The sequence below is a fragment of the Passer domesticus genome, chromosome 31, assembly GCF_036417665.1.
Source record: "Passer domesticus isolate bPasDom1 chromosome 31, bPasDom1.hap1, whole genome shotgun sequence".
Classification (NCBI taxonomy): Eukaryota; Metazoa; Chordata; class Aves; order Passeriformes; family Passeridae; genus Passer; species Passer domesticus.
This window is the reverse complement of record NC_087504.1, coordinates 2,402,131-2,420,383: the sequence shown is the minus strand read 5'-3', so window position 1 is coordinate 2,420,383 and position 18,253 is coordinate 2,402,131. Positions and strand designations below refer to the sequence as shown.

At 59.6% G+C, this 18,253-nt stretch overlaps 1 protein-coding gene across 8 annotated transcripts in view; it reads left to right on the top strand.

Moving 5' to 3' along the window:
- Positions 1 to 18,253, top strand: part of LRP1 (LDL receptor related protein 1) — a 98,548-nt gene that overhangs the window by 66,504 nt on the left and 13,791 nt on the right. For 2 of the 8 annotated variants that reach the window (XR_010351370.1, XM_064401198.1), the window contains exons 38-67: positions 321 to 447; positions 634 to 785; positions 900 to 1,024; positions 1,213 to 1,584; positions 2,565 to 2,754; positions 3,679 to 3,883; positions 4,400 to 4,592; positions 5,519 to 5,644; positions 5,730 to 5,858; positions 6,630 to 6,749; positions 8,024 to 8,140; positions 8,506 to 8,655; positions 8,878 to 9,015; positions 9,495 to 9,611; positions 9,781 to 9,909; positions 9,985 to 10,107; positions 10,793 to 10,933; positions 11,021 to 11,208; positions 11,691 to 11,874; positions 12,057 to 12,142; positions 12,397 to 12,516; positions 13,051 to 13,238; positions 13,627 to 13,832; positions 13,990 to 14,178; positions 14,571 to 14,719; positions 15,104 to 15,197; positions 15,472 to 15,588; positions 15,679 to 15,798; positions 16,234 to 16,356; positions 17,554 to 17,679. Coding sequence is in view for 7 of the 8 variants with exons in the window: in XM_064401198.1 (XP_064257268.1) it covers positions 321 to 447; positions 634 to 785; positions 900 to 1,024; positions 1,213 to 1,584; positions 2,565 to 2,754; positions 3,679 to 3,883; positions 4,400 to 4,592; positions 5,519 to 5,644; positions 5,730 to 5,858; positions 6,630 to 6,749; positions 8,024 to 8,140; positions 8,506 to 8,655; positions 8,878 to 9,015; positions 9,495 to 9,611; positions 9,781 to 9,909; positions 9,985 to 10,107; positions 10,793 to 10,933; positions 11,021 to 11,208; positions 11,691 to 11,874; positions 12,057 to 12,142; positions 12,397 to 12,516; positions 13,051 to 13,238; positions 13,627 to 13,832; positions 13,990 to 14,178; positions 14,571 to 14,719; positions 15,104 to 15,197; positions 15,472 to 15,588; positions 15,679 to 15,798; positions 16,234 to 16,356; positions 17,554 to 17,679 (4,544 nt within the window). In the remaining variant the exon portion in view is untranslated. The remainder of the gene's footprint in view (positions 1 to 320; positions 448 to 633; positions 786 to 899; positions 1,025 to 1,212; positions 1,585 to 2,564; positions 2,755 to 3,678; positions 3,884 to 4,399; positions 4,593 to 5,518; positions 5,645 to 5,729; positions 5,859 to 6,629; positions 6,750 to 8,023; positions 8,141 to 8,505; positions 8,656 to 8,877; positions 9,016 to 9,494; positions 9,612 to 9,780; positions 9,910 to 9,984; positions 10,108 to 10,792; positions 10,934 to 11,020; positions 11,209 to 11,690; positions 11,875 to 12,056; positions 12,143 to 12,396; positions 12,517 to 13,050; positions 13,239 to 13,626; positions 13,833 to 13,989; positions 14,179 to 14,570; positions 14,720 to 15,103; positions 15,198 to 15,471; positions 15,589 to 15,678; positions 15,799 to 16,233; positions 16,357 to 17,553; positions 17,680 to 18,253) is intronic. The other 6 variants (XM_064401205.1, XM_064401201.1, XM_064401199.1 and 3 more) reach the window with 6 other exon arrangements.

Sequence of the window (18,253 nt, the reverse complement as noted above, 5' to 3'; positions counted from 1 at the left end):
AAACCCTGGATTTAATCCTCCTTTCACTGATGGCTGAACTCCCTGGGAGCCCCTTGGGACCTGGTGGGTGTCAGCACCTCAGAAAATCCAAGTGGAGCCTCCTTAGTGGCTTCAGCTTTGGACAGAGCCCCAGGGAGAGCAGAGGTGTTTGGATCTGGGGAGGGATGGAGATGCAGGACATGCGATGTCTGTAGGTGGGCAGGGTCCAGACTGAAACCCCAGTGTGGGGGGGATGAATGGGGTGCTGTCTGTCCTTCACTCAAAGGGCCAATGCTGCTCCTGGTGATGAACCTGTGGTGACATCCCTGCTGTCCCCTCAGGTACCTGTTCTGGACGGAGTGGGGGCAGTACCCACGCATCGAGCGCTCGCGCCTGGACGGCACCGAGAGGATGGTGCTGGTCAACGTCAGCATCAGCTGGCCCAACGGCATTTCCGTGGACTACGAGGTACACTTGGCATCTGGGGAGGATGGCACCAGTCCCCCAAGGTCCCTGTGGCCGTGTCCTGCTGCTGGGGACATCCAGAGTCTCAGGAGGGTTGTCCAGGGTGGTCTGAACCCCAGGACGTCCTGCCAGAGGTGCAGAGGGTAGTGCTGACCCCACGCCAACTGGGATGTTGTCTCACCCCTGCAGGATGGGAAGCTGTACTGGTGTGATGCCCGGACAGACAAAATCGAGCGGATTGACCTGGAGACGGGCGAGAACAGGGAGGTTGTGCTGTCCAGCAACAACATGGACATGTTCTCCGTGTCGGTCTTCGAGGAGTACATTTACTGGAGTGACAGGTGAGGTGCAGAGGGGGCTGGGGGCTGTGTGGAGGGTGGGGGGAGCTGGTGGGTGCTGTGGCAAGGTGGGGAGGGGTCCTGTGCTGGTCGCTTGGTGACCCTGTCCTCCTTCAGGACTCATGCCAACGGCTCCATCAAAAGAGGAAACAAGGACAACGCCACCGAGTCGGTGTCCCTGCGGACTGGGATTGGTGTGCAGCTCAAGGACATCAAAGTCTTCAACCGGGCCCGGCAGAAGGGTAGGTGTGAGCATGGAGGGCAGCTCCTCATGTGGGGAATGGGGATGGGATCACTCTGTCCCCATCGGAGCCGTGTTGCACCACGGTTCCAGCCTGTTCCTTCCTCCTTGAGTGCCGAGTGCTGAAAACAGCCAAGCGGGTTCATCCTGCCCAGTGCCTCACCCAATCCCGCCTTGTCCCCCCACCAGGCACCAACATCTGTGCCCAGAACAACGGGGGCTGCCAGCAGCTGTGCCTGTTCCGTGGTGGCGGGCAGAGGACGTGCGCCTGCGCCCACGGGATGCTGTCGGAGGACGGCGTCAGCTGCCGGGACTACGACGGGTACCTGCTCTACTCGGAGCGCACCATCCTCAAGAGCATCCACCTCTCGGATGAGAACAACCTCAACGCGCCCATCAAGCCCTTCGAGGACGCCGAGCACATGAAGAATGTCATCGCCCTGGCCTTCGATTACCGCTACGGCTCCAAGGGCAGCAACCGCATCTTCTACAGCGACATCCACTTTGGCAACATCCAGCAGATCAACGATGATGGCACGGGGCGCAAGACCATCGTGGAGAGTGAGTGGCCTGGTGTTCTGCCTGCCCTCAGACCCGTCTCTCTCTCCCCCACCTCCTCCTGCACTCCCTCTGTTGTTCCCCGAGGGGTTTTGGTGGATTTGGAGGGGCAGTGGGTACAGGTTGAGCTGTGTGAGGTTTCTGAGGAGCTTCTGGGAGGGGACACAGGCACTGGGAGCAGTCTGCAGAGCTTGTCCTGGCACGGAGAGCATGTCACGAGGCTTGGGCTGTAGAAACAGGCATTGCAGCAAAGTTGAGATCAGCTCTGTGCTCACACTCACCTCCCAAGGCAGCGCCCTAAGCCCTGACCCTCAGAGTGCCCAGCCCTGGCTTCACCTCCAGGCCTCACCTTGCACTTGGTTGGGTTTATTGGCACCTGCAGCAGCTTCAAAGAACTGTGGTTGCTGCTCCAGGAGCTCCCTGAGCCAGGGACGTGCTGCTAATGAGGGAATTCACAGTGGTGCTCATGGTGCTTTATCCCTGAGAGGGGAGAGCACGGCCCAGCTCTCACAGCCGCCTCATTAAACCCTTTGCCGAGTGTTAATGAGGGGGAGAGGATGGGTGCAGGGTTCAAGTTCCCAGCTGGGAAGGACTCCCTGGTCCCCACCAGGCTTTGCCTTGTCACTTTGTGCCCCTGGCAGAGGGAAACCCTCCCCTTCCCAGCGCTGCTGCTGTGGATCCAGAGCAAGGTCTGGCTGGTGTGGAGTTTGAGAATGAAATTCAAGTCCTTGGTGCATTGTAGGTGTGCATCCCTCAGCCTTCCTGCAAGGGAGTTTATTCCAACAGAGCTCAACCCACAAGACTCTGGAGTCTCAGGGGTCTCTGCCTCCCCCTGAGCACAGCCCCCAGCCCTACTGAGTCCCCACCCAGCAACCAAAGATTTTTGGGCTGTAATTAAAAGCAAAACCTTCAACATCCCACTATCAGGGCCATGCAGGGTGAGCCAGGGCCAGGGCTGGGTGTGACCTTTGCTGTCCCCACAGACGTGGGCTCGGTGGAGGGGCTGGCGTACCACCGCGGCTGGGACACGCTGTACTGGACCAGCTACACCACCTCCACCATCACCCGGCACACCGTGGACCAGAGCCGCCTCGGGGCCTTCGAGAGGGAGACTGTGATCACCATGTCAGGGGACGACCACCCCCGAGCCTTCGTGCTGGACGAGTGCCAGAAGTGAGTGGCCCTTGAGGGTCCAGCCAGCCCCCCAGGGATCCACGTGGTCCCAGTGGATGTAGAAGGGAGAAAGCCGTGGATCCAGCTCTGGATCCCCAGGGAGGAAAGACCCTGTAGCCCCCTCCCCACAAGCAGCTCCAGACCTCATATCCCATTCCATCCATGGTGTGCCACATTTCCCAGCTGGCTGCAGCAGCCTCATTCACCCCTTCCCTCTTGTTTTATATGGGAATGTTGTCCCATGCATCCCCCAGTCCCTGGAAGCCCCCCAGCCATGGAGGGATGGGCTGAGCCAGCCTGGATGTGGCTGAGCTGGGGCCACGTGGTCCCAGTGGACGTAGCAAGGAGAAAGCTCTGGATCCAGCTGTGAACTCTCAGTGAAGAAAGACCCTGTAGCCCCCTCCCCACAAGCAGCTCCAGACCCCATATCCCATCTCCATCTATGGGATGCCACATTTCCCAGCTGGCTGCAGCAGCCTCATTCACCCTTTTCCCAATTGTTTTATATGGGAATGTTGTCCCGTGCATCCCCCAGTCCCTGGAATCCCCCCAGCCATGGAGGGACGGGCTGAGCCAGCCTGGATGTGGCTGAGCTGGGGCCACGTGGTCCCAGTGGACGTAGCAGGGAGGAAACTCTGAATCCCAGCACAGAGAGGACTGGACCCCCAGGGAGGAAAGATGTTGTAGCCCCCTTCCCCACAAGCAGCTCCAGACCCCATATCCCATCCCCATCCATGGGGTGCCACATTTCCCAGCTGGCTGCAGCAGCCTCATTCACCCTTTTCCCACTTGTTTTATATGGGAATGTTGTCCCATGCATCCCCCAGTCCCTGGAAGCCCCCCAGCCATGGAGGGACGGGCTGAGCCAGCCTGGATGTGGCTGAGCTGGGGCTCCAAAGGCGTTGTGTGTCCCTCCCCTCCCAGCCTGATGTTCTGGACCAACTGGAATGAGCAGCACCCCAGCATCATGCGGGCCACCCTCTCCGGTGCCAACGTCCTCATCATCATCGACCAGGACATACGGACGCCCAACGGCTTGGCCATCGACCACAAGGCTGAGAAGATTTATTTCTCTGATGCCACCCTGGACAAGATCGAGCGCTGCGAATACGACGGCTCCCATCGCCACGTGAGTCTGAGATGGAGAGGAGGGTGTCCACACTGGGGCTGGAGTGTGGTCAGAGGGAAGCAGAGCTGTTCCTGGGGCTGGGGAGGTCAGGCACCCCCAACTCTGTGTTTGGGGGGCTGTGGGGATGCATCCCACCATGGGTTCCTCCTGCTCCCAGTGTCCCTGAGAAGTGAGGACATGGCTACAGGCTGCATCAGAGGAGGTTCAGGTTGGACATGAGAAGGAATTCCTTTATGGAAAGGGTTGTTAAATGTTGGAATGGGATGCTCAGGTTCATGGTGGAGTCACCATCCTTGCAGGTAACTGCAGAATGCTCTGGAGGGGGTTGGTCACAGGTTGGACTTGACCTTGGAGATCTTTTCCACCCTCAAGTATCCTGAGAAGTGTCCAAGGACAGGTTGGATTGATCTTGGAGCAACCCTGGAAGGTGTACCTGTCCATGGCAGGGATGTGGGAACGTGATGAGTTTTAAGATCTTTTCCAACCCAACTCGTGCCACGATTCTGTGCCTGGCAGGTGATCCTGAAGTCGGAGCCCGTGCACCCCTTTGGCCTGGCCGTGTATGGGGATTACATCTTCTGGACAGACTGGGTGCGCCGGGCCGTGCAGCGCGCCAACAAATACGTGGGCACCGACATGAAGCTGCTGCGTGTGGACATCCCCCAGCAGCCCATGGGCATCATCGCCGTGGCCAACGACACCGACAGCTGTGAGGACTCTCTGGTGTCCCTGCAGTGTCCCTGCCCTCTGCCCCTCAGCCTGGCAGCAGGCCTGGGGAAGGGGAACACATCCCAATGTCCTTCATGGTCCTTTGGGAACCCATCCCACTGTCCTTCATGGTTCTTTGGGAACCCATCCCACTGTCCTTCATGGCTTTTGGGAGTCCATCCCACTGTCCTTCATGGCTTTTGGGAATCCATCCCACTGTCCTTCATGGCTTTTGGGAATCCATCCCACTGTCCTTCATGGCTTTTGGGAACCCATCCCACTGTCCTTCCTGGCTTTTGGGAACCCATCCTACCATCCTTCATGGTCCTTTGGGAACCCATCCCACTGTCCTTCATGGCTTTTGGGAATCCATCCCACTGTCCTTCATGGCTTTTGGGAACCCATCCCACTGTCCTTCATGGCTTTTGGGAATCCATCCCACTGTCCTTCCTGGCTCTTCAGGAATCCATCCCACTGTCCTTCCTGGCCTTTTAAGAACCTGTCCCACCATCCTTCATGGTCCTTTGGGAACCCATCCCACTGTCCTTTCATGGCTTTTTGGGAAGCCATCTCTCTTGTCCACTCTGGCCCTTTGGGAATCCATCCCCCTTGTCCTTCCTCGCCCTTTGGGAATCATCCCATTGTCCTTCCTATCTTGTTGTTGCCCCCTCGTGACTCTCACACCACAGTTGTCCATCCCCAAACCCAGTACAGGCTGAAGGCAGAGAGGATTTTCCCTGTCCCTGCTCTTTCCAGGGCATCTCCTTGTAAAATCTGGGGAGACCAGGTGCCTCCATCCCCCTACACCCTCCACAGCCCCATGGGAAGAGATCCCTGGGGAGGGATCCCTACTTTTTGTCCCAGCAGGGAGGAGGAAGAGGGGCTGCTGGGTCCATCCCTGGTGTGACCACTGTCCCTCTGTCCTAGGTGAGCTGTCCCCATGCCGGGTGAACAACGGTGGCTGCCAGGACCTGTGCCTGCTCACCCCCAAGGGCCACGTCAACTGCTCCTGCCGCGGGGAGCGCGTCCTGCAGGAGGATTTCACCTGCAAAGGTGAGAGGGGTGTGACGGGCTGAGGAGAGGAAGGGGTGAGGCTGATCTCCGCCTGGCAGAGCTGACATTCCCGTGCTCTGTCCAGCTGTGAATTCCACCTGCAACATGCACGAGGAGTTCGAGTGCGGGAACGGCGAATGCATCGACTTCAGCCGCACCTGCGACGGCGTCGTGCACTGCAAGGACAAGTCGGACGAGAAGCAGTCCTACTGCAGTAAGGTTCCTCCTCTTGCTGCCTTGCTCACCCACACACGCACCCCAGCACCCCCAGACACCCTGCTCGAGCTGCCAGCTCCACTCAGAGAGTCACGGAACGGTTTGGGTTGGAAGGGAACAAAATCTGGGGCTTTCCCTCCAAGGCAGCCAAATACACGAGGCAGGTACCTCCACACAGCCTTGCAAGGTCTGTCCCTCGTTAATTAGTCTTAGAACTTCTTCCAATTTGCCATTAAATCTTAAAGAGGATGGAGGCAAAAACTTAAGAGGATGGAAGGCAGGATTCACAGCACTCCAGTAAATCAATCTTTTTTCCTGTGTTCAAGGTCATGGAATCATGGAATGGTTTGGGTTGGGAGGGACCTTAAAGCTCATCTCATGTCCCATGGGCAGGGACACCTTCCCTTAGCCCAGCCACGTCCAACCTGGCCTTGGACATTGCTCAGGAAAGGGCACCAGGACTCCAGGGTGTCCTTCCATCCCCCAGGTGCTCACAATCTCTCCTGCCCTCCTAGAGCTGCACCCTTTAAGGTTTCCAGACCTTTCCCAGTGTTGGGGACATGCTGGAGAGCAGGAACCCTGGAGCTGATCCAGTGGGGTGTGCAGCACCCTCAAACACCAGCCCTCACCCCTCTGCACGAGGGAGTGGGTTCCCTGATCCTGCTCTGTGGTTTCTCCCCCTGCTGAAAGACCCCGAAGGATCTGAGACCCTCAGGGGTGCTTGGCCTCCTTCTCCTCACCTTCTCTTCCTCCTCTTCCTCCCTGGCAGGCAGCCGCAAGTGCAAGAAGGGCTACCTGCACTGCATGAACGGGCGCTGCGTGGCCAGTCGCTTCTGGTGTGACGGCGTGGACAACTGCGGGGACAACTCGGACGAGGTGCCCTGTAACAGTGAGTGTCTGCCTGGCACCCCGCCAGCCCCTGCCAGGGCTCTGTCAGCTGCCTGGGACAGGGACAGCGGCTTCAGGAGGGAGTTACCATCAGCTTGACAGGAGCAGAGCAGAGCCAGGGCTTAGCGGAGAGTCAAGGTCAAGCTTGTGCTGCTTTGTAAAGCTCACAGTGACAGCTGAGAGGAAAAACTCCTGGGCATGGGCATGCAGCACCCGGAGCTTCCCAGAGTGGTTTGACAGCCAGGAGGGGCACAGGGCGTGGTGTCACTGATCCTCATGGCTTCCAGGCATTCCCTTAGGGGGCTGCAGGATGGGTTTGCTCGGTTCCAAACTGACAGGGGCAGTCAGGAGCTCCTCAGAGTCCTGTCCAGCTCTGGTTGTGCCAAGGAGAGGGGCTCAGGCTGCCAGGAAGTGTGAGGCAGGAAGGGATCAGATTTGGGAGCACTCTGAGCATCCCAGAGCTGGGTGGGCAGTGGGGGGATGCGCTCCCATGGCTCTCAGGCATTCCCTTAGGGGGCTGCAGGATGGGTCTGCTTGTTTCTAAACTGACAGGAGTGGTCAGGAGCTCCTCAGAATCCTGTCCAGCCCTGTTGTGCCAAGGAGAGGGGCTCAGGCTGCCAGGCAGAGTGTGAGCCAGGAAGGGGATCAGGTTTGGGAGCACTCTGATCATCCCAGAGCTGTGTGGGCAGTGGGGGATGCGCTCCCATGGCTTCCAGGAATTCCCTTAGGGGGCTGCAGGATGGGTTTGCTCGGTTCCAAACTGACAGGGGCAGTCAGGAGCTCCTCAGAGTCCTGTCCAGCCCTGTTGTGCCAAGGAGAGGGGCTCAGGCTGCCAGGAAGTGTGAGGCAGGAAAGGGATCAGGTTTGGGAGCACTCTGAGCATCCCAGAGCTTCATCAGCAATGTTGGGGGTGTGCTCCCATGGCTCCCAGGCATTCCCTTAGGGGGCTGCAGGATGAGTCTGCTTGTTTCTAAACGGACAGGGGCGGTCAGGAACTCCTCAGAATCCTGTCCAGCCCTGTTGTGCCAAGGAGAGGGGCTCAGGCTGCCAGGAAGTGTGATCCAGGAAGGGATCAGATTTGGGAGCACTCTGAGCATCCCAGAGCTGTGTGGGCAGTGGGGGGATGCGCTCCCATGGCTCCCAGAAAGAGTGTGAGCCAGGAAAGGATCAGATCTGGGAGCACTCTGAGCATCCCAGAGCTGTGTGGGCAGTGGGGGGGTGGGGGTGCAGCCCCCCCACCCTTCCTCATTGACTGTGGGGGCTTTTTCCCCCCAGCAGAAACCAGCTGTGCTGCCACCGAGTTCCGCTGCCGGGACGGGACCTGCATCGGGAATTCCAGCCGCTGCAACCAGTTCATCGACTGCGAGGATGCATCTGATGAAATGAACTGCAGTGAGTGCCCAGCTGCTGCCCCTGGCCCCTCCTCAGCTCTGGGGATGCTCCTGCTCTCGGTGCTGGCAGCAGGGACCTGGAGCTTTGGGGTTTGGGCTGGGTTGGGGAGGGAGGAGGGTCCTGCTGCTGTCCTGGGATGAGGCAGCCCCAGCCCACCCCTTCAGCCCCTCAGTGCCATGCTCAGCACCCCACCACCTGGTGGATCCCTGCAGCTCTGGGCATGTGTGGGGCACATCTGGGGGTGTGTGGGGTGTGGTGGGCTGCGGCAGCAGGGCAGGGGTCAGTGCCACGGGGTGGAACCAGATCAGGGGGCTTCTGTCATGGTTCCTGCTGTGTCATGGAGCTCCTGCTGTGATTCCTCTCAGCTGCCACCGACTGCAGCAGCTACTTCAAGCTGGGGGTGAAGGGCACCACGTTCCAGAAGTGTGAGCACACGTCCCTGTGCTACGCACCCAGCTGGGTGTGCGACGGCGCCAACGACTGCGGCGATTACTCGGACGAGCGCAACTGCCCCGGTGAGAGCAGCAGGGCAGAGGGGGCTCTGGGGGCAGGGATGCCCCTTTGGGGTCTGCTTGGGCTGTGGAGGCTTCGTTGTCCTCTGCCCGTGTGGGTCCTGCACAGGTGGTGCTGCAGAGAGATGGGATGTGGGACCTCAGCGGGATTTTGGGGAGGAATCCTTCAGTTCTGGGCTGGGAAGAGGCTGTGCTGTTGTTCTCACTGATGTTTCCATCACAAAGTAGGTGGGAGGAAGCCCAAATGTCCATCCAACTACTTTGCCTGCCCGAGTGGGAGGTGCATCCCCATGACCTGGACCTGTGACAAGGAGGATGACTGCGAGAACGGCGAAGATGAGACCCAGTGCAGTGAGCGGCAGGGTGGGGACACTCAGGGTTTGGGCTGGGGCACGGGGTGGTGCTGGAGGGTGGGCAGGACCCTCTTCTCTCCCTGACATCCGTTTGCCATGGACAGACCCCAGATTCTTCCCCCTCTGTGGATTTACTCCACACTCCTGGCTTTTAGCTGTGACCAGTGTAAACGTCCTCGTGTGCTGGTTTGCTCAGCATGTGCACAGATGTCTGTGGCCCTTTTGAACAGGACCAGTTATGGCTCCCTTCAGCTGCATTTTTAGTTCTAACCTCCTGGAACAAGCCCCAGACAGTGCTCAGGAGCTGGGAATGTTCCTCAGATCTGGCAGCAGCGAGTCCCACACCAGCTCTGTGGGACCACAAGCAGTACCCCCAACACCCCCTAGGCTCCTGGAGCCCGGCTGGCCCAGCCTGGCCATGCTCTGCTGGTGTCTCCTCCCCTTATCCCCTCTCTCTGACCCCCATCTCCTCCTCTTCTCCTCTCCCAGACAAGTTCTGCTACCCTGTGCAGTTCGAGTGCAACAACCACCGCTGCATCTCCAAGCTCTGGGTGTGTGATGGGGCTGACGACTGCGGGGATGGCTCTGACGAGGACAGTCGCTGCCGTGAGTCTGCTCCAGCCCTTCTCCCCATCTCCATCCCTGCCTGCTCCATCTCCACGTTCCTGCACCCATCCCTTCTCCCACCCGTGATCTCGCTGCTCTCCCGAGCTCTGCATCTTGGGGGCTTTAACAGTGGGGTGACCGGACTCCATCCTGCTCCTCCCTTCCCCAGGGCTGACCACCTGCAGCTCGGGATCCTTCCAGTGCCCGGGCACCTACGTGTGCGTGCCGGAGCGCTGGCTGTGTGACGGGGACAAGGACTGCGCGGACGGGGCCGACGAGACCCTCGCTGCCGGCTGCTGTGAGTGCCCTGGGCTGGGGCTGGGGGGGGCTGGGGGGCTGGCGGGGGGCTGACAGTGCTGGTGACCCTCTGCAGTGTACAACAACACCTGTGACGAGCGGGAGTTCATGTGTGGGAACCGGCAGTGCATCCCCAAGCACTTCGTCTGCGACCACGACGACGACTGCGGCGACGGCTCCGATGAGTCCCCGGAATGTGGTGGGTGTCTGTGGGAGCCTGGGTGGGGACTGACCCAGCTGGGTGCTCATGGGCTTTGGGACAGTGCCCTGGGAGGGCCTTCATCACCCCGGAGGGGTTTGGTGTGAGTGTGGTGAGAGGGGACCTGGAGAGGCAGCAGAAGGGGGTTGTTAGTGGAGAACAGCGCCCCAGCCTTGAGACAGAGATTCAAACCCACCAAAAAATCTAAATCCACACAGAAATCCAAACCCACCAAGAAATCCAAATCCACACAGAGATCCAAACCCACAGAGAGATCCAAACCCACCAAGAAATCCAAATCCATACAGAGATCCAAATCCACACAGAGATCCAAACCCACAGAGAAATCCAAATGCACACGGAAATCCAAATCCACACAGAGATCCAAACCCACTGAGAGACCCAAACCCACACAGAGATCCAAACCCACAGAAAGACCCAAACCCACAGAGAGATCCAAACCCACAGAGATCCAAACCCACCGAGAGATCCAAACCCACAGAGAGTTCTGTGTGTGTGCAGGGCAGCCCTGTCCCAGGCCAGGGCTCTGTGGTGTCCCTGTCACTCCCAGCAGCTCGGGAAGGTTTGGCTCCGTGGTGCCTCTCCCTCTCTCGGAGTGGCCCCACGGTGCCTCTGGAAGGCTCAGGAGGGTGGGATGCTGGCTGAGCCCCTCACCCTCCCTCAGAATACCCCACCTGTGGCCCCCACGAGTTCCGCTGTCAGAACGGCCGCTGCCTCAGCAACCGGCAGTGGGAATGTGACGGGGAGTTCGACTGCCACGACCACTCGGACGAGGCGCCCAAGAACCCGCGCTGCAGCAGCCCAGGTACCTGCTGGGGTCACGGCGGGGTCCTGGGGGGGATAGCAGACCCCCAGGCCCCCCCCGCTGACCGCTGCCACCTCCTCTCTGCAGAAAACAAGTGCAACGACTCCTTCTTCCTCTGCAAGAACGGGAATTGCATCTCCGAGGCGCTGCTCTGCGACAACAACAACGACTGCGCCGACGGCTCTGACGAGCTCAACTGCTTCATCAACGAGTGCCTCAACAAGAAGCTGAGTGGCTGCTCCCAGGAGTGTGAGGACCTCAAGATTGGGTACAAGGTAGGGGGCTACGTGGTGAGGGTGCTGGCTGCAGAGATCATGGAATTACAGAATGCCCTGAGTTGGAAGGGACCCACAAAGTCCAACTCCTGCCCCTGCACGGGAGACCTCAGCAATCTCACCCTGTGCCTGAGAGTTTTGTCCAAATGCTCCTGGAGCTCTGGCAGCCTTGGGGCTGTGCCAGCCAGAAGTGCCTGACCACCCTCTGGGGGAGGAACCTTTTCCTGATATCCAGCCTAAACCTCCCCTGGCACAGCTCCTGCTGTTCCCTCTCCTTCCTCCTCCGCAGACGTGAGGGTTGTGTCTGTCCTGTGCCAGCTGGGCCAGGGACGTGACACGAGCGCTTCAGGCGCTGTTTGTGCATCTCAGCTGTCCTTGCTGAGTCTGCGTGTCCCATGGTGACACTTGTCACCTCCCAGCACCTGCCACCTCCCAGCGAGCGGGCCTTGGAGGTGTCTGACAGCTCGGGGTTGCTCCTGCAGTGCAGATGCCGTCCCGGCTTCCGGCTGAAGGACGACGGGAAGACGTGCATCGACATCGACGAGTGCTCCACCACCTACCCCTGCAGCCAGAAGTGCATCAACACCCTGGGCAGCTACAAGTGCCTCTGCACGGAGGGCTACAAGCTCAGACCTGACAACCCCACCAGCTGCAAGGCTGTCACAGGTGAGAGCCAGGTGTGGGCGCAGAGCTCAGGGTGTTCCCGGTGACCGTGGGATGCTCCTGGCGCTGGAGTTGGAGGGTGAAGTGGCTGCCCCAAGCTCATGAGGGGGTGGTGGTGGGTCTGCAGGGTTCTGCCCACATCCCAGCAGTGCTCCCCTGCCACTTTTCCCTCTTTTTCCATGCAGATGAAGAGCCTTTCCTCATCTTCGCCAACCGCTACTATCTGAGGAAGCTCAACCTGGACGGCTCCAACTACACTCTGCTCAAGCAGGTGCGGGGTGAGCTGGGAGCAGGAGGCACAGCAGCCCCATGTGGCTGGGATTTAGGGATGGAGGAGGCCCTGAAGGAGCTGCCAGCTGAGGAGTTTGGGCTCTTGGCTTCCCAGGGGAATGGTAGATCCATCTAAATGTCAGGAGGTCGCTGTGAGCGAGGAGCAGGCAGGGAGGCTGTGGGGTCTGCAAACCCCCCCAGAGCTCATGCCAGCCACTGAGGCTGCTGCAACCCTTCTCCCTCCCTGCTCTCCAGGGGCTGAACAACGCTGTGGCTCTGGATTTCGACTACCGGGAGCAGATGATCTACTGGACAGATGTCACCACGCAGGGCAGCATGATCCGCCGCATGCACATCAACGGCAGCAACGTCCAGGTGAGGACGTGGGGCAGCCCCTGGGGCACCCCTGGGCTGGGCAGCCAGGCCTCAGCCACCTCCTGCCCCCCTGTGGGGTCATCACTGGGCTTTGGGAGGCAGCCCCAGTTGCTGTGGGATGTTTTGCAGCCCCACTCCAAGCAGGGGTGGGCTCCACATGCTGCCCTGAAATGTGGGACAAGGAAGGTGGGGGGAAGAGGCATGGAGTTGTGGAATGGTTTGGGTCAGAAGGGAACTTAAAGTTCATCCAGTTTCACTCCCCTGCCGTGGGCAGGGACACCTTCCACTACCCCAGGTTGCTCCAAGCCCTGTCCATCCTGGCTGTGGGCACTTCCAGGGATCCAGGGAAACCACAGCCACCCATGCCAGGGCCTCCCCACCCTCGCAGGGAGGAATTTCTTCCCAAAATCCTATCTAAACCTAAAAAGGGAGTGAGGAAGAAGATCTGGGCTGGGGAGTGGGATGCTGTGACCCCTGAGACATCAGCTTTGTTTCTCTCTGCTCATCCCTGTCACCTCTGACTCCCCCTGGCAGGTCCTTCACCGCACGGGGCTCAGCAACCCTGACGGGCTGGCTGTGGACTGGGTGGGAGGAAACCTCTACTGGTGTGACAAGGGTCGGGACACCATCGAGGTGTCGAAGCTCAACGGCGCCTACCGCACCGTGCTGGTCAACTCGGGCCTGCGCGAGCCCCGCGCGCTCGTGGTGGACGTGCAGAACGGGTGAGAGCCTGGGGGACGTGGGCCTGCTGCTCTGCTCTGCTCTGGGAAGGGCCCTGTGGTCACCTTGCTGTAGTCCCGGAGGTTGGGAGATGGGATGAAGCCTTCTCTCTTGGATGGTTTTCCCTGCCCTGTGCCTGTGCAGATCCATTTATCGCAGAGTCGTGGGGTGGTTTGGGATGGAAGAGACCTTAAAGCCCGTCTTGTTCCACCTCACTGCTGTGGGCAGTCACCTTCCACTATCCCAGCTTGCTCCAAGCCCCATCCAACCCTGGACACTTCCAGGAGTGGGGCAGCCACAGCTTCTCTGTGCCAGGGCCTCCCCACCCTCACAGAGAGACATTTCTGTGGTTTCCAACTCAACATCTCCCTGCTCTTGTTTCATCCCCAGCTACCTCTACTGGACGGACTGGGGGGACCACTCTCTGATCGGGAAGATCGGCATGGACGGCACCAACCGCAGCGTCATCGTGGACACCAAGATCACCTGGCCCAACGGCCTCACCCTGGACTACATCAACAGCCGGATCTACTGGGCCGATGCCCGCGAGGACTACATCGAGTTCGCCAGCCTGGACGGCTCCAACCGGCACACGGGTGAGAGTGCCAGGGCACCCTGGGGGGCTCCAGGCTGTGGGTAAGGTGTTGGAATGGGGACAGTCCCCAGCTCTGGCCACTCCTCTGTGTCCACGCTGCTTCTTCGTGGGAGGGGAAGGTGGCTCAGCCCCTGGCTGAGCGCCTGCTCCCCTCGCAGTGCTGAGCCAGGACATCCCACACATCTTCGCGCTCACCCTCTTCGAGGATTTCATCTACTGGACCGACTGGGAGACCAAATCCATCAACCGGGCCCACAAGACAACAGGAGCCAACAAGACACTGCTGATCAGCACCTTGCACCGGCCCATGGACATCCACATCTACCACCCCTACCGGCAGCCCGACGGTGAGCGACGTGGGAAATGGATTTGTAGGAAATTCCCCAAGCCTGGCAGAAGGGTCACAGTGTGTGCTTCTGTGTGCAAGCCTTGAGATAAGAAATGCTGGCTTGGGAATGCCATGGAATAGGACAGACATTGCTGAGAGAGAAATGGAACTAGAAACAAGTTTCAAAGAGTGGCCTTGTAAACAAGACTGGATACTTTGGAGAAATAGAAGTACAAATTCATTTCCCACAGAGCACGGCTTGGGGGTGCTGGGGAACCACCCCAGGAAAGGGATATGGGGGGACACCAGGTCAGGCAGGGGGAGCAGGAGCAGGGTGACAAGAGTCTTGCTGCTCCCATGCCACCCAGAGTGTCCCCAGCTTGGTCTGACTTGTCACCCTGCTCTCCCCAGTTCCCGACCATCCCTGCAAGACCAACAACGGCGGCTGCAGCAACCTCTGCCTGCTCTCACCGGGTGGGGGGCACAAGTGTGCCTGTCCCACCAACTTCTACCTGGGCAGTGATGGCAAAACCTGCGTGTCCAACTGCACTGCCAGCCAGGTAAGCCCCTGCTGCCTGTCCCTGCCTGTCCCTGCCTGCCTGGGTGTTCCCCATGCCCATGTCCCTCCTGCCATAATCTCTCCAGGGGTGGTGGGATGTTGTACAGTCTTCTGTGGGTGCACACAGCACCTCCCTCCTGTGGAACTTCATGTTTGGGGGTGTCCACGGGAGCCAGAGACCCTCCAGCTCTGGAATGTTCTTTTCCCCCTCTCCTCAAACCCCAGGGACTGGGTGGGGTTAAGGCTTTGTTCTGGGTCAGGATTTGGGAATACCTGGAGGGGACAGCGCAGGATCAGTGCCCTTGGATGAACTCACTGGGGATGAAATATTTTGGGGTCCCCCCTCCCCATCCTGAACCACCTCACGAGCTCCTCTCTCCATCAGTTTGTCTGCAAGAACGACAAGTGCATCCCTTTCTGGTGGAAATGCGACACCGAGGACGACTGCGGGGACCGCTCGGACGAGCCGGAGGATTGCCGTGAGTGCCAGGGGGTGACACAGCCCCCCCCGTGTCCCTGCACCCCATGGCTGTTGGGACAGCCCCGTGGAGGGGAGGGTCAGTGCAATGGCAGGGTTCAGGGAGCACTGGGACACATCTGTCCCTGTGTCAGGATTGTCCCAAGGAGCAGGGCTCAGAATTGGATGCTGGGTCCCCGCAGAGGAACCCAGAGGGGTGGAGCAGGGGTTTGAGGTTGAGGCGTGTCCTAAAAATGTTCCTCAGAGCAAACCTGTGGCCCTGTGTTACCCCACAGCTGAGTTCAAGTGCAGGCCAGGGCAGTTCCAGTGCTCCACAGGGATCTGCACCAACCCCGCCTTCATCTGCGACGGCGACAACGACTGCCAGGACAACTCAGATGAGGCCAACTGTGGTAGGTTCCCTGTGTCCCCTTGTGACCCCCAGGCCTCCACTGCGTGCAGCTGCAGCCTGTCACCCCCTGACCGTGTCACCTCTCCCCCAGACATCCACGTCTGCCTGCCCAGCCAGTTCAAGTGCACCAACACCAACCGCTGCATCCCCGGCATCTTCCGCTGCAACGGGCAGGACAACTGCGGGGACGGCGAGGACGAGAAGGACTGTCGTGAGTGGGGGGCATCAGTGGGAGCTAGTGTGGGTCAGACTGAGGGGCTCAGGTCTGTGTCTTGGGGTGTTTGGCTCCCTGGGTTGTGCCAGGGCTTTCTCCATACCCCTGGTCTCTGCAGACCCTCTGTCGCCATCAGCCCTACAGATGCTGCTGTTTCCTAGTGGGAATGAAATCCTTAAGTCCCTTGAATGGATTTGGGCTGAGTCTCTTGTCCAGCTGAGGGATCTTGTGGTCTTTGACCTGTCCACCCATAGTTTGGACTCTCCTGGGGCCATTTTATGGCTCTGCTCCATCTCCACTGAGCACACCAGCCCCTTGTGATCCCTGGAGCATCCACACACCTCTCAACCCCACGGCTGGTTTTTGGGGAAAGGAGTGGCTGTCCCCTGCCTGCCCTGCTGCCCTTCCTGACACCCCTTCTCCCTCCTGCAGCGGAGGTGACCTGTGCCCCCAACCAGTTCCAGTGTGCCATCACCAAGCGCTGCATCCCCCGGGTCTGGGTCTGTGACCGCGACAACGACTGCGTGGACGGCTCTGATGAACCTGCTAACTGCAGTAAGGCACCTGTGTGGGGAGGGCGGTTCTGCCCACGTGTAAAATGCCCACACCGGGCACCTCTGTGTGCTGGTGGGGTGGCAGGTCCCTGCTCAGGCCCTTCTTGGTCCCTGCTCTGTCTATGCTCAGTTCCTGCCCAGTTCTACCCTAGTTCCTCCTCAGTTCCTGCTCAGTCTCTCCTCAGTCCCTGCTCAGTTCCTGCTCAGTTCTACCCCAGTCACTCCTCAGTCCCTGCTCAGTTCCTGCTCAGTTGTATCCCAGTCCCTCCTTGGTCCCTGCTCAGTCCCTGCCCAGTTCTAACCCCAGTCCCTTCTCAGTACCTGCTCAGCTCCCTCTTGGTCTTTGCTCAATCCTTCCTCAGTCCCTGCTCAGTTCCTGCTCAGTTTCTGCTCAGTTCTACCCCAGTCTCTGCTTAGTTCTTGCTCAGTTCTACCCCAGTATCTCCTCAGTCCCTTCTCAGTCCCTCCTTGTTCCCTGCTCAGTTCCTGCTCAGCCTCTCCTCAGTCTCTGCTCAGTTCCTGCTCAGTTCTACCCCAGTCCTTCCTCAGTCTCTCCTCAGTCTCTCCTCAGTCCCTGCTCAGTTCTTGCTCAGTTCTACCCCAGTCCTTCCTCAGTCCCTACTCAATTCTACCTCAGTCCCTCCTCAGTCCCTCCTCAGTCCCTGGTCAGTCTCTACTCAGTTCCTGCTCAGTCCCTGCTCAGTTCTTGCTCGTTCTATCCCAGTCTCTCCTCAGTCCCTCCTCAGTCCCTACTCAGTCTCTCCTCAGTTCCTGCTCAGTTCTTGCTCAGTTCTACCCCAGTCCCTCCTCAGTCTCTCCTCGGTCCCTGCTCAGTCCCTGCTCAGTTCCTGCTCAGTTCCTGCTCAGTTCTACCCCAGTCCCTCCTCAGTCTCTCCTCGGTCCCTGCTCAGTCCCTGCTCAGTCCCTGCTCAGTCCCTGCTCAGTCCCTGCTCAGTTCTACCCCAGTCCCTCCTCAGTCCCTCCTCAGTCCCTGCTCAGTCCCCGGGGGCAGTGGGTGATGCTGTTGGTGTCTCTGCCCTGCTGGGATCCTCCTCCCCTTGACTTCCCCCTGAAGAACTGCTTGGAGGGGAGGGCGATCCCACCCAGCTCCAGGCTGTCCATCAGCCCTGCAGAGAGCAGCACACTCCTGACCAGCGCTGATCCCTGCCCTGTGCCTGTGTCACTTTGTCCCCTGCAGCCCAAATGACCTGTGGCGTGGACGAGTTCCGCTGCAAGGACTCGGGCCGGTGCATCCCGGCACGCTGGAAATGTGACGGGGAGGACGACTGTGGGGATGGATCCGATGAGCCCAAGGAGGAATGCGGTGAGCAGGGGCCGTGGGGACAAGCCACTGTCATCTTGTGTCCCTGTTCCCCGAGGGACAGGCTGGGCTGGCACTGGCTGTCTCCTCTGGGGTGCCCCAGCTGCTCCTTTTCTGAGTGGCATGGGCAGGGCTGGGTCAGAGGGAGGTGCAGGGCAGTGCTGACCCCTGTCCTGGTCCCTGTCCCTGTCCTGTCCCTCCCCATGTTCAGGGCAGTGCTGACACCTGTCCCTGTCTCATCCTCCTGTCATACATGGCAGTGCTGACCTCTGTCCTTGTCCCATTCCTGCCCTCATTTGGAGCAGTGCTGATCCCATCCCTGTCCCATGTCTCTCATTGTGCAGGGCAATGCTGACCCCTGTCCCTGTCCCTGTGCCATCCATGCCCTCCTTTGGGGCAGTTCTGTCCCTGTCCCTGTCCCTGTCCCTGTCCCTGTCCCTGCCCCTGTCCCTGTCCCTGTCCCTGTCCCTGTGCCATCCATGCCCCCTTTGGGGCAGTGCTGACCCCTTTCCCTGTCCCTGACCCTGACCCTGATCCTGTCCCTGTGCCATCCACGCCCCATTTTGGGGCAGCTCTG